At 43.1% G+C, this 14,065-nt stretch overlaps 1 protein-coding gene across 1 annotated transcript; it reads right to left on the minus strand.

Moving 5' to 3' along the window:
- Positions 1-3,870: 3,870 nt before the first annotated feature.
- LOC100304238 (Protein kinase superfamily protein) lies at positions 3,871-8,335 on the minus strand. The gene is made up of 5 exons (NM_001361391.1): positions 7,863-8,335; positions 6,360-7,139; positions 5,779-5,826; positions 4,554-5,695; positions 3,871-4,415 (listed from the first exon to the last, which is right to left on the minus strand). The coding sequence occupies exons 1-5, from the start codon at positions 8,073-8,075 to the stop codon at positions 4,394-4,396; spliced, it is 2,205 nt and encodes a 734-aa protein (NP_001348320.1). The 5' UTR covers positions 8,076-8,335; the 3' UTR covers positions 3,871-4,393.
- Positions 8,336-14,065: the final 5,730 nt, after the last annotated feature.

The following is a 14,065-nucleotide window of genomic DNA, read 5'->3' on the forward strand; positions in this document are numbered from 1 at the left end:
AATTCTTGCATAAATTTTTCAATCACAGTGACTTACCTTGGGTGCATCTTATCTGGAACAATTACTATTTAATTCGAGGTCTCCCTGGCAATAGAAGCGTTGGATCTTTCTGGTGGAAGAGCATTGTAAAGCTTCTGCCAAACTTCAAAGGACTGGCTATTCCCGCTATTGGTAATGGCAGATCTATTTCGTTCTGGGATGATCAGTGGAGTCAGAGCATCCCGAGGCATATTTTCCCAGAGCTTTTCTCCTTTGCCAAAAACTCAAAAATGACTATTAAAGAGGCCAAGGAACAGGAGCAGTTTCATGGTCTTTTTCATTTACCTATCTCTGATCAAGCGTATGATCAATTTCTGGTGCTGAAGGGGTCCTGGGAGCAAATCGTTCTTAATGATGCTCGCGACCGCTGGAAGTACATCTGGGGTCGGACAAATTCTCGTCCCAAAAAGCTTACAGATTTTCTATGGGCCAAATGCAGACTCACCCTATCTACAGACTAGTTTGGAAAAGCAAATGTCAGCCTAAGCATAGAGTCTTCTACTGGCTGTGGCTCAAAAATAGGCTAAACACCAGGAATATGTTGAGAAGGAGAAACATGGAGCTGGACTCCTATTCTTGCGAAAACTGCCTTTGGCAAAGAGAGGGGACCCTATATCATCTTTTCCTCAGATGCAACTTCGCGAAAGCTTGCTGGAACTCAATTGGCATTACTCCACCCAGAATTTCTAATCCTGAAGAGGCATCAGCGAACCTTAATCACCAGCTCCACGTTCCCTTCTCCATGGAGATCATTGTTCTCATGACTTGGAGTATCTGGAAAAGCCGAAACGAGTGGCTGTTTTCAAACAAAGATCCCTCGATGCTCCGCTGTACACAGGAATTTAGTAGAGAAATGCGATTGATCATTCACAGAGCGCGGGGGAAATTTGACACCTCTATCTCGAATTGGCTAAGTCTGTGGCAAGCATAGGAATAGTGCTTTCTTTTTCTCTTCTTTTTATTGATTGTAAAAGTACCAAGTTCTAACCTTTTCTTTTCGCTTTCTAATAAAATGCGCAGTAGGGGTCCCCTCCTGATCCTTCAAAAAAATATGGGAATTTTGGAAAGTTTAAAAGTTCCTACTGCACTTACTAACACGTGGCCAGCGGTAGATGTATTTGGGAAAAATCTTTTTTAGGAAAGTATAGACAGCATGCATATATCAAAATGAAACTATCTGTGAGGAAAGAGTCACAGCCTCCATTCAAGGAGGCAAAGTTGCAACTGGATTGTGTTCACCACGAGGATGTACCGAGTCCGGTCTGGAGAAGGATCGATGAGCCTTCATAATTCTATCTTGCTCCAAAACATCGGACTAATGTTTTGGTAAATCATGACAGAATAACAATCCCTGAAATACAGGCGCCCAGAGTTTGACGAGAAATGTGACACGTCATTGGATGATGTGGATGTTGTCTTCAATGATTCAGAGGTGGGTAAATGGTGCATTTTTGTTTTCTATCTCATGCAGAGTGTCACTGGTTTTACTTACAGGCCGCTTTTGCAATTGTTATTTGGCCTCATTCAGGAGCACCACGTGACAGAGAAGAAAGAAGAACATGTAGCTCTCTCAATGCATTCGAACTGATTTCAAGGCCAGCAGTCCTAAATCTTGGGAACCTATTTGACTCGGAGCAGGCCTCAATCCACCTCATTTCAATAGTAACAAATACTCCCTCCATTTCAAAATAATAGTCATTTTAGCTTTTAATTTTTATGTCTGAATTCAATTGAATGATGATGAATCTAGACACTTGTACAAAATACATACATTAATTATTGTATAAATATATTAATTTTCTAAAATAAATTTTAATTTGGAACAGAGGGAGTGTGAAACCATAGTTTCCAAGAATTAAGGAAACTATTATTGTACCAAAAAAATAAGTAAACTAACTCTAGCTAGACTGAACATTAAAGTATTTCGACAAATTGATTTATGTGTAGTTTACTTAGATTGAAACAAAACTGATTGTTTTTTCAACAAATTGAGCAGCAACTTACAAGAGAGTATTGTGATATTTATATTTCTGGTTTCTGTGTAGTTTTTATACATGGTATGTAACTGTTGCCACTGCAGGGGCGCGCAACGCGCGTCTAATGGCCTAGTAGTGGTAAAGAAGGGAGTGCACAAGAGGAGCTGTCCGTGTTAAGACCCTGGGCCGAGATCAACAACCAAAGTACTCAAGTTGTTCGTGTCATCGCGTGTAGTGGAGAAGATAAGAGTATGTTTAGTTCACTGTCTAACTTGTTACATTTTATTTAATTTTTTTATCTATGATTAGTTATTTAATTCGAACGACTAATTTTAAATAAAATGTGACACAGTTAGATACGAACCAAACATGCTTCAAGTCTGAAGCATAGAGCAGTGACAGAAGTCGGTGAGAAGGTCCAAGAACTCGTTGAAGGCTAACCAGCGGTATCTGGGCTCTGACTGGATATCAAGGTCGGCCCAGCCCATGTAATTGCCGTGAGCGACTAGCACAACAAACCTATCTTACGCCAGGAGTACATTTGCCCTCAGCTTCCCCTGCGAGTGTCAGCCATGAGGAACAACATTGATGGCGCTGGTAACATTCTGATGCGATGCGAGTTTCTAAACGGTACAGTAGCTCAACATCCAGAATAATGTAAGCCAATTTGAGGGTAATCTGGTATTCTGCTGTTACACTAGATGATCCTGGTTGCAGCCAGATACATGGCGCAGCAAAATTGTCTAAAATCACACACGATTTGTGGAGAATGCAAGTCTGCAAGCCAGTGAGTGACTAACAGTTATCAGCATGCATCCTGCGGCAGATCCGGGATGGCACTATCGCTGCAACCCTATTCTTGGGACTGCCTCAGCTGAACCAACAAGCTGTAGGGATACAGTATGCCAGAAAGGCTCACAGATGACAAACTACCTGCTGATATGATCAATCTCTATCCTTTCTTTTACCAGTTATGGACTCATCCTTACTTTCTGCCAGCCTCCGTCGCACCAACTTAGATCTTGTTCAGTTATAAGGGTTGAAATCTCATCATGGATTTAATCTATATCTGGATCACGTGAATCCATACATCATACATAATCCCATGGTGAGATTAAATCCATCACTTAATCTATGTATCTCTTAAAGCTAGTTATTCTTTTGATTCATGCATTCTAATATAAAATTGTGCAATATCTTCATGGATTTGTTCCATACTTAATATAATCCATGTTTTCCATAGTTTAAAAAAACTCAAACCTTTGGTTATAATTCATGGTGGGTTTAACCGAATAAAAAATTAAGTAGACTTAGATTATTTTGGTCATGGATTGTGACGTAGATTTAATTTCAATTCATGTCAATCCATAGCTGGATTGATGTAAACGAACAAGGCTTAGATGCCTCACTTGGAGGAATTTCGTGGACAAATCCACTAGTCATTTGAACACATAAGGACTTGTTCGTTTACACCAATCCAACTCTGGATTAGCATGGATTGGAATTAAATCAATGTCACAATCCATGCCCTAAAATAATCCAAACCTACTCAATTTTTTTATTTGGTTAAAACCATCATGTATTATAACCAGGGTTTGGGAATTTTTTTTAAACTATGGAAGGCATGATTCTCCATCTATATCTCATTAGGTATGGAACAGATCCATATCGATATTGCACAAGTTTATATTAGAATTTATAGATCAAAAGAAATAACTAACTTTGAAAGATACATTAATTAAATGATGGATTTAATCCCAACATTGGATTGAGTGTGAGGTATGGATTTACTCCATCTAGACCTAGATTAAATCCATGGTGGGATTTCATCCCTTGTAACCGAACAAGGCTAAAGTGAAAAGTTTCCATCTATATGATCGTTCACCATGAAATGAACATCAAAGAATAGTTTTATACAACACATGTCCCACTTTTTACATGCAAATCTCAAACCATAAACCAAACAAAAAATGTCAGACACCCCTGCTCACATAATTGGTGATCCGTGTTAAATGACATAATGAAATCTCTTTTTTCACTGACAGCAGAATATGGACATGATCAAAAGAGATGCTGTGGCTGGTCAGAGTACAATTCTTCCCTTTCCAGTGCATCCACCATAAAAGGAACAGCGATATTCTCTACCACTGCATATACAGGTATATTCCCAAAGAGATTTCATATTTACCCACCAAATGTCCAAAAGAATGCTGTGTAATTCTGAGTGCAGTCAATCTGTGACAATTAATACAATTTGTTCCAGGGTATGTATGGGGAATATTTACCTCCGTGTACATTCTGTGTGCAAATACAAAGTTTTGTACAGTTAGCGGGAATAGAGAGATATACAATAACGCCAGCTGGTACCTGCCAGATCCTCAATCTTGAGGAAGGTTGTCCCTGGATAAGTAGTTATTATCCTCAGCAATCAAATCAATAGTAGAAATTTAATGCAAAAGAATAAGCTTATCCACAATGAACAAATATCCAAGCCAGTGAAAATAGGTATTTCATCAGTACTAGTATGTGATGTATCACCTGTATTTCCCGATTTGCACTTTACTCATGCTGCTCTCCAACCTCTGTATGCTTGCAGCAACCCGGCCAATGTTTTGTTTTGAGTCAGCGCTGTAATCACCGCTGCTGTCAACACTTCCAGTGTTAGTCTGTTCATCAGTGCTCTTGGCATCAGTGTTTGCAACAATTCCAGTGTTGGATTTCACATTAGCATTGATGGTGTCATTGCTCTTAGCACTGGTGTCATTGCTCTTAGCACTTTCGCTGATCGGTTTTATGTCCATACACTTGGCATTATCAGTACTGGTAAAAATTCTAGTGCTGGGTTTTATTTCTGATGAGTTACTAGCATCACTGTTAGCAGTGCTTGCAGTGTTGCATTTTGCATCAAAGTTCTTGATATAAGAATTAACAACACTTCTAATGCTGTGCTTCACGTCTTTCTTTACAACACAGGAAGTGGTAGTATCCACATTACTGCTCTTGTCATCTCTGCTGGAGATGTTGTCAGAGTTGGGTTTTATATCGACAGGTTTGGCATTTCTATCAGTGATGTTACCTGTATCTAGCTTTACAATAGAGCTTTTGGCGTCACTGATGGTGTTGCTTCCCATGTGGGCCTTCATATCAGAACTCTTGGCATCTCTATTACTGATGGATCCAATGTTCGGATTTACATCAACATTTTTCGCAAGTCTGTTGGCAAAACTTCCAGAAGTGGGTTGTACATAAGTGTTCATGGTAGCATTGCTGGTAATGCTTCTTGTGTTGTATTTTGCATCAACAGTCTTATCACAAGTTCCAGTGGAGCTGCCTTTTTTGCTCGTCAAATCAATATTTGTACAGTCAACGGTGGTGATACTCCCTGTGCTTTGGACCAGATCAATGCTCTTGGCATCATTATTGTTAAGAGACCCACATGTTTTATCCTCGTCATGTTTAAGCCATGGATGCTTTAGGCAATCTAAAGCTGTTGGCCTCTTCTCTGGTGCAAAGTCGAGTAAAGGGCAAAGAAAATTGGCGAATTCCCGGGCATCAGATTCAGAAATTTTGTATTTGTCAACGAGAACACGTTCAATGGATGACAATTTCAGCCTTCGTATCCGCTTCAGATCTCCATGGCGGTCAAAATATTCCTTTGATCGTGTTCCCATGGTTGCAATCTGAAATCATTTGGAAAATTATACAGGTTAGCTTGACATTTCAGAAACAAAGAATTGAAGTGCAAAAGGAATGCTGAGCTTACCTTCTTCGGCATCTTGCCAAGTAGTTCCATCATTAAAGCCAAGTGATCCTGCAGACAACCTTCAGTCCTCAATCAAGTAACTAAAGGGCTAAAAGATAATAATCAACTAGAATTTGCATGGCTTAGCTTTCAAGCTCTCAGTCCTCGTGATAATGCAAATATACCAAATGTAACTGAGGTCTCAATGTCTATTGGAACTGGTGTTTCAGAATATTGTCAATTAATCTAATATTCAAAGTTGAGAACACTAGCAGTTTTTAATCTTGAAGGCTGAAAAGAACACCATTCCCCTGATATTTTTTGGGTGCACATATATTATTTGTTGTAGCTATTCAAGGTAAACATGATTACAGGAATAATGGATTTTTTTCCTAGCTCCAAATTTAATGCTAAGCATATTCATGTTGATTACGGTTGTTTTCTGAGTTTAAACATACTTCTACATGTCCATGTCAGTGCTTACTTTTTCACTTCATTAAATTGGATAAGTCTATAGTGGGACTGTAGGCATGCACTGCGTAATTGAAACCAACTCAAAGATGAAGAATAATATCTAGGCTCATGAGTAATGTGATATATACCTCATCTTCACTGTATCCATGGCCTTCCTTGGGTGTAAATAGTATTTCTCCTGTTGCGAGCTCAAAAGCAATACATGCGAAGGACCACATGTCAACAGAAAACGAGTATCCTGCACCTAGAATGATCTCTGGCGCCCGATACTGCCTTGTCTGAATAAAATCTGTAAATTGCTTGTCAGCCCAGCAAGCATTCCCAAAGTCCACAATCTTGCATGTCAGATCAATTCCATCCAAGCTCCTTTCTGAGCGTGAAGATTCCACAGCTGATTTTCTTTTCTCAGCAAGCTTTGCAAGCACCCTCCTTGCTCTCATCTTTAGCTTATTCTCAATCGCGTTAAGACCAGCCTCACCGTTAGGGTACCCCTCAGGCCTCTCAAGGTTAGGTTTAAGCCCAGAGCGAATGGGGTCCTTGGAGGGATCAATTGTGGAGACAAGGAGAATGTTCTCAAGCTTCAAATCTGAATGGATGATGCCAAGCTCATTGTGCAAGTAATCAAGACCTACCAAAATCGACTTGCATATTTGCCTCACCCTATCGAACCCGATGCCTTTGTACCGGTTGTACTGTACCAGCTTAAGCAAGCTATCTCCCAGTAACTCAAAGACGAGGCAGATATGCTGCCCGTTCGGCCCCGTGTGCTTGAAGTGATCTATCAGCTGAATGGTGCATTTGCAGTTCAACGGGTCCCTCTTGGTGATCTCTGATAGGAACTCGATTTCATGAAGAGCAGCTTGCGCAAACTCAGGCGCACTCTTTTGGATCTTCAGGGCCACGTATCTCTGCAGAAAGGAGAGTACCATTTGTGAAAACAATGTTCTTTTTTTCATCCAATTTCATAACTCTAATCAAAGACACCAGAGTATCCAGAGCAATAATTACAATCACGGTTATAGTTAATCATGGTTATAGTTAAACGTAAGGCACATTATTACTATGAGAAAAGGACATTAAAAGATCGGTACTGGCAACTGGGTTTATTTTTGTATTGTACGGCTAGTGAAATAGATGAAAACTTTAATTTGGCATTGTTTCCCTCCAGACCTGAACCCACCTGATTCTGGTTGCTTGGGAACGGAAGAGTTAAAAGCTTTCTCTTCCCAATGGCAGCGGCAAACGGATGAACCAAACTCCCAGATGGGGCAAGAAACGACAAACCGAATCCCTAGTCTAGTGAAATGAAGCCTATAAAATCCGAGTGAGTGTCGGACAGCCCCGTCGCAATCACAATCCCGCGCCCATTCCCCTCGCGTGGGGCCCGATTGCAGGGCAGGGCAGGGCGCGCGCGAGGTGGCAGCGGTACTTGCGATCCGATCAAGCGATCGACCGGTGGCCCGCTAATCGACAAAACGCGAGATCTAGGCGGGCAATCGCATTACGAAGCGGAGGGGAGGGATCGCGCCGGGGAAGGCGGACGATCTTTAGTCTCCCCTCGATCGCTGAGGATGCGGGGAGAAGCCGCGATCTCATGCGGAGGGAGGAGGCCAGAGGGCGCGCCCACCTACCTGTGATTGGACGTCGAAGGCGAGCCAGACGGTGGAGAAGTTGCCCCATCCGAGCTTCCGCTGAGCGACGTAGCGGCCGGCGGCGAACTGGTCCCCGGGGCGTACGGCGTGGTAGCCGCCCTTGCGGTACCCGTCGACGCCCTCGTCGTCTTCCTCCTCCACCTCCACCTCGTCGCCCGATAAGGACGGCGACAACGACGCCACCCGCGACATGATCCTCCTCGGTTTCCAACAGGGATTTCAAGGCGAGGCCCGCGTAGGTGTCCGGCGATCCCACCGGGGGCGTTGCGAGCTCTTCTTCCGGGTTAATTGGGGTGGGATGGGAATCGCGCAGGCAGGTGGTGGTGGGTTTGGTTGGTTAAAACTTTTTTTTGGGGGGGCGGGCTCAGGTGGCGGGGGAGGGAGGGACGGAGAGCAGCATCCCTTCCCTGCCTCCCTGTCCCTGGACGACAGAGCGAAATGGAGAGGAGGACGCGGGGCGCTTTCCCACGTCGCTCCTCCTATTTTGGATGTATTGAACGATCACCCACGACGACAGTTTCGATTCCATCGTCCCATCGCCAATCAACCTGTTCTTCGAACTTCTCTCTTTTCCATCCTGAACAATCGGCAAAAGCAAATCATCGTTTGCCTCACTTTTACTGAAAAAAACGTGACTTTTAATGCACTTTAAATTTACCCTCTTTGAACTTTAATTTATATATAATATAATGCTCTCTCGGTTTCAAAAAATATTCGCTTAAAGTTAACTAAATTTATATAAAAAATAATACTTATATCTCCAGATAATTTATTATCTCTAAATACTTTTATTACAAGAATATATCAAACGAATCGTCTATTGACATGAGAAATTTTAATTTGTACTATTAAAAGGTTACAACTTTAGATATATAACATTGATATCTCATTTACATGTGGGGTTTACATAAGTCAATGACATTGTTGACGCCTTTTTGGAGCGCCAAACACTCAACAAGAACCGTGGCGGTGCCTTCTGCACAGGGGCGGACGGTCCGCGCGCAGGGGCCGGACGGTCCGCGGCCTGGTGCGAGGCGCGGTGGTGCTCTCTGCGCAAGGGCGGACTGTCCGCGACCTGGGGCCGGACGGTCCGCGGCCTGGTGCGCGGCTAGGGCTCCTGCCTGACGGCCGGACGGTCCGCGCCCTGGGGCCGGACGGTCCGCGCGTACGCAGGGACGGCGGAAGATCGCCGACGGCGCCTGGATCTCGCTCCCGGGAGGGACCCCGTCGGGGAGTAGAGATCCTAGGTGGTGTCTAGGCTCGGGTAGACCGACCTAGACTCCTCTAATCGACGTAGAGTCGAGGAGAGGCGGAGAATTTGGGGATCGAGAGGCTAAACCTAAACTAGACTAGAACTACTCCTAGGATAAAATGCGAAATAGAAGTTGTATTGATTCGATTGTTGATGATTACAAATCGGTCGTATACCTCTCTATTTATAGAGAAGGGGGGCTGGACCCTTTACAAACTAATTCCCGAGCTTATCCCGCGATTTTAGCTAACAACCGTAGCACAAAACTCGGAACTCTAATCTGCTCTGCGCATGCGCGGACAGTCCGGCCCACAGGCGCGGACCGTCCGGACCGCGGACCGTCCGGCCTCAGGACCGGACAGTCCGCCGGCTCATTTTTGGTTCGAACATATGCCCCCCTGCCTTTTGGTGGAGCTGGGCGAACCAAAAGCAACTAACTCGATGTGATCACATCAGTTTTCTTAGGCATCTTGCCACATACTAGGATGGTACTGTTTGAGGAAACGCCCATTCAAAGCCTTAGGTAAATCCTTGCCTTGTAATGTTTGTAGTAAATAAGCGTTACCAGACATCACCTGTTTCACTTTATAAGGACCCTCCCAGCTTGGCGACCATTTCCCGAACTTTCGGTCTTTATTCCTTAGAGGTAGAATGGTCTTCCACACCAAGTCTCCTACTTGGAATGATTTTGCTTTGACCTTCTTGTTGTAGGCCCTGGCTACCATGATCTTGTCCTTTTCTATTGCTCCCAAAGCTATCATCCTCTTGTCGGTCACCTCATCAATATTATCCATCATTGAATTATAATAATCAGTAGCAGTTAGATCATTTTGTCTGGCAAACCTGACAGCATTCAAACTTATTTCCACAGGTAACACTGCTTCCTGCCCATAGACAAGCTCAAAAGGAGATACTTTAGTAGCACTATGTTTAGATATTCTATGAGCCCATAAAGCTTCAGACAAAATCTTATGCCAATGTTTAGGATTATCAGATATCTTCTTCTTTATCAAATTAATCAACGTCCTATTACTAGACTCGGCCTGTCCATTGGCCTGAGCATAATATGGAGACGAATTAAGTAGCTTAATTCTGTATAATTCAGCAAATTCACGTACCTCCTTTGACATAAAAGAAGTACCTTGATCTGTAGTCAAGGTCTGGGGAATACCGAATCTATGAATAATATGCTCAGTTATGAACTCAATTACCTCCTTATGCGTCATGTTCTTTAGAGCAACGACTTCAGTCCATTTGGTGAAATAGTCAGTGGCAACTAACACAAACCGATGCCCTTTTGATGATGAAGGATGAATTTCTCCAATAAAGTCTAATCCCCATCCTCTGAATGGCCAAGGCTTGATGATAGGATGTAATTCGGCTGCAGGGACCAACTGCAGGTCGCCGAATTTTTGACACACTTGGCACCCCTTGTAGTACTTGAAACAATCAGCTGTCATACTAGGCCAATAAAAACCAGACCTTCGCAACAACCACTTCATCTTTGGAGCTGATTGATGGGTACCACAAATTCCTTCATGTACTTCGGCCATAGCTAATATAGCATCATCTGGGCCCAAGCACTTAAGCAGGACATCATTAACCGTTCGGCGATAAAGTTCATCACTCATCAAAACATACTTGAAAGCTGTTCGCCGAATGTTCTTATCTGTCCTGATATTGGGATTTTGCAAATAATTAAGTATACGTGTCCTCCAATCACTTGCATCGGCTTCATTGTCAGCCGAATCGATTAAGAGAACCTTTCTGGTAACCTCGGACGGTCCGGCGTCATCACGCGGACGGTCCGCGACCTGGGAATTTGGCTCTGCACTGGTTATCAGATTTTCAGTTTTGTGAAATTTCCCTCTCTTTATACGATAACCCGATGCATCTTGTGCCAAGTCGTTAGCTCTATGATTCTCAACTCTAGAGATATGCCGAATACTGAATTCGTCAAAAGAATGAATTATGCTCCAACATTTCTCAAGATAACTATTTAGAGTACCATCAAGACATTGATATTCTTCTAACACTTGTTGGACAACCAGTTGAGAATCACCAAATACCTTCACATGTTTTACTCCCATACCATTTAAAAGCTCTAAACCGAATAGGAGGGCCTCATATTCAGCTTGATTATTAGTGCAATACGTTTTCAATCGGCTAGAGAAGTCAAAGGAGACATTACTTGGTGAAACAAGCACAATGCCAATTCCTTGCCCTTCATTGCAAACCGATCCATCAAAATATAAAGTCCAAGGAGTAATAGTGAGGTATGATATGTCTAGTTCATGAATATCATTAACCCAATGTTCTACAATAAAATCCGCTACGACTTGGCCTTTCATAGATTTCAATGGTTCATAAGCCAAGTCATATTCTATGAGTGCATAAGCCCACTTACCAATTCTACCACTCATAATTGGGTTATGCAACATGTACTTGATTACATCGGCTTGACCAGAAACAGTGCAATGACTAGACAGTAAATAACATCTACATTTGGTGCATGCATAAAACAAGCATAAGCATAACTTTTCAATAAAAGTGTACCTTGTTTCAGCATCCACCAACCTTCGGCTTAGATATGTCACCACATGCTCCTTCCCCTCAGTTTCTTGTGTCAGAACAGCCCCAATAACCTTGTCTTCAGCTGCAATGTATAATCTGAATGGTGCTCCTACTTGTGGTGCTTTTAACACGAGAGCCGAAGACAAGTATTTTTTAATGAGATCAAATGCTTCCTGCTGCTCTGCCCCCCAAGTGAATTCAGCATCATTCTTAAGCCGAAGGATAGGGGTGAAGGCATCAATCTTCCCGGCTAAGTTAGAAATAAACCTTCGTAAATAATTCACCTTGCCGAGAAACCTCTGCACTTCGACCTTACACGTCGGAGGCCCCACATTCCGAATAGACTTGATTCGGTCAGGGTCTATTTCTATACCATGTTCATGGATGACAAATCCTAAAAACTTACCAGCCGACACTCCAAAAGCACATTTACGCGGGTTCATTTTTAAACCATACCGACGCATTTTATCAAAGGCTTTGCGCAAATCAGCTATATGAGAACTAAACTCAGCCGATTTGACTACAATATCATCAATGTAGACTTCCACAGTGTTTCCTAACAACTCATGGAAGATCAGATTCATAGCCCTCTGATAAGTAGCACCAGCATTTTTAAGACCGAATGTCATGATAACCCATTCAAATAAACCAATGAAGCCTGGACATATAAAGGCCGTTTTAGACGCATCTTCTTCGGCCATGAAAATCTGATTATATCCGGCATTACCATCAAGGAAGCTAATAATTCTATTCCCTGATGCATTATTGATTAATGTGTCGGCTATGGGCATGGGATATTCATCTTTAGGAGTTGCTTTATTTAAATTACGAAAATCAATGCATACTCTAAGTTTACCTGACTCCTTCTTCTCCACCGGCATAATATTGGAGACCCACTCTGCGTATCTGCAAGGTCTAATAAAATTAGCTTCTAGCAGGCGGTGGATTTCGTCCTTGATTCGTGGGAGAAGATCTGGACGAAATGTTCTAGCTTTCTGCTTGAAAGGTCTGAAACCAGGCTTAATAGGCAGCCGATGTTCGACAATTTCTCGGCTTAGTCCAGGCATTTCAGTGTAATTCCAAGCAAAACAATCTGAATATTCCTTCAATAGACCGATCATCTCATTTCTAGAATCGGTCTCCAGGGTCTTGTTTACAAAAGTCGGCCTTGGAGTTTTACCATCTCCTATGTCAATCTCCTCCAAAGGATCGGCCGATGTAAACCACTGTCCTAGTTTATCAAGATCTCTGAATTCCTCTATCATGTCCCCCACAGAGGAATCAGATGATCTTTGTGTGATGGCGGACTTTCCGGTCTCGGGGACCGGATCATCCGTAATACTGTCTTTTCGCTGTGGTAGATGTTCGGTCTTAAAGTCCGAACTCTTTTGTGAAAGACCAGACCATCCGGCCTTGGCGGCCGAACTGTCACCGTGACCAAAGACTCATGAACTTTGTGTGTATTCATCATTTAACTTTATTTAGGATTTAGCCGATTCTCCATCGGCTCTAGCATTACAGGAATGAAACCTTTCTTATCTATACTTATGAATTGATAATCAGAAAAGTCTACTCCTGTGAGACATGTAGCAGTCTCATAAGTCCAGAGTACAGGGGCATCGGCCACAGCGATGCAGGCCGATTCATCAGCATGTACTTGGTCTATGTCATCGCCTACCCATTGTATCAGCATTTGATGTAATGTAGAAGGTATACATTGATTGGCGTGAATCCAATCTCTGCCTAGGATTAAACTATAATTTCCTTCTACATCAGCGACGAAGAATGCAGCAGCAAGGGTCTTAGTCCCGATGGTTAATTCAACGGACGTGACTCCCCTGGCTTTGATCGAACTATCAGTTCCAACACCGCTGAGGGTCATGTTGGTCTTGACAAGTTCGTCATCCTGTTTACCTAATTTTCTGTCTAATGAATAAGGCATTAGATTTACAGCCGCCCCTCCATCTACCAACATCTTAGCAATCGGTATCCCATCAATGTGGCCGCGCACGAAGAGCGGCTTTAAATGATTTACCGATTCTTTTGGTTTAGTAAAGGCGGCTTCTTAGGACAAAAATCAAACTGGGCAACAACAGGTTCATCGTCGCCGATAATAGTACAATCGGCAGAAAATGTAATAATATTTACATCCATACGTGGGTGTTCTGGAGAAGCCTCGTAGTCGACCAGGTCTTCTCCCAGCAGGTCGTCCTCTTCCATTGATGTTGTCGTGTCGTTGGAGGCTTCCTGGTGAACGGCGGACGGTTCGCGTGCGGTGGCCGAACGGTCCGCGCCTGGTGCAGGTTGTCCAGAGACTTCCTGGTGAACGGCGGACGGTCCGCGCGTAGGGGCCGGA

The sequence above is a fragment of the Zea mays genome, chromosome 2 (genome assembly GCF_902167145.1).
Source record: "Zea mays cultivar B73 chromosome 2, Zm-B73-REFERENCE-NAM-5.0, whole genome shotgun sequence".
In the NCBI taxonomy this organism is placed as follows: domain Eukaryota; kingdom Viridiplantae; phylum Streptophyta; class Magnoliopsida; order Poales; family Poaceae; genus Zea; species Zea mays.

What these genes read in the sequence shown, in the direction of transcription:
- LOC100304238 (NM_001361391.1), bottom strand. Translation starts at nt 8,075, where the DNA reads ATGTCGCGGGTGGCGTCGTTGTCGCCGTCCTTATCGGGCGACGAGGTG. An exon ending in ATGGATACAGTGAAGATGAG is followed by an intron (nt 5,827 to 6,359) that starts GTATATATCACA and finishes GGTTGTCTGCAG; the next exon opens with GATCACTTGGCTTTAATGAT. An exon ending in GTGCAAATCGGGAAATACAG is followed by an intron (nt 4,416 to 4,553) that starts GTGATACATCAC and finishes CTACTTATCCAG; the next exon opens with GGACAACCTTCCTCAAGATT.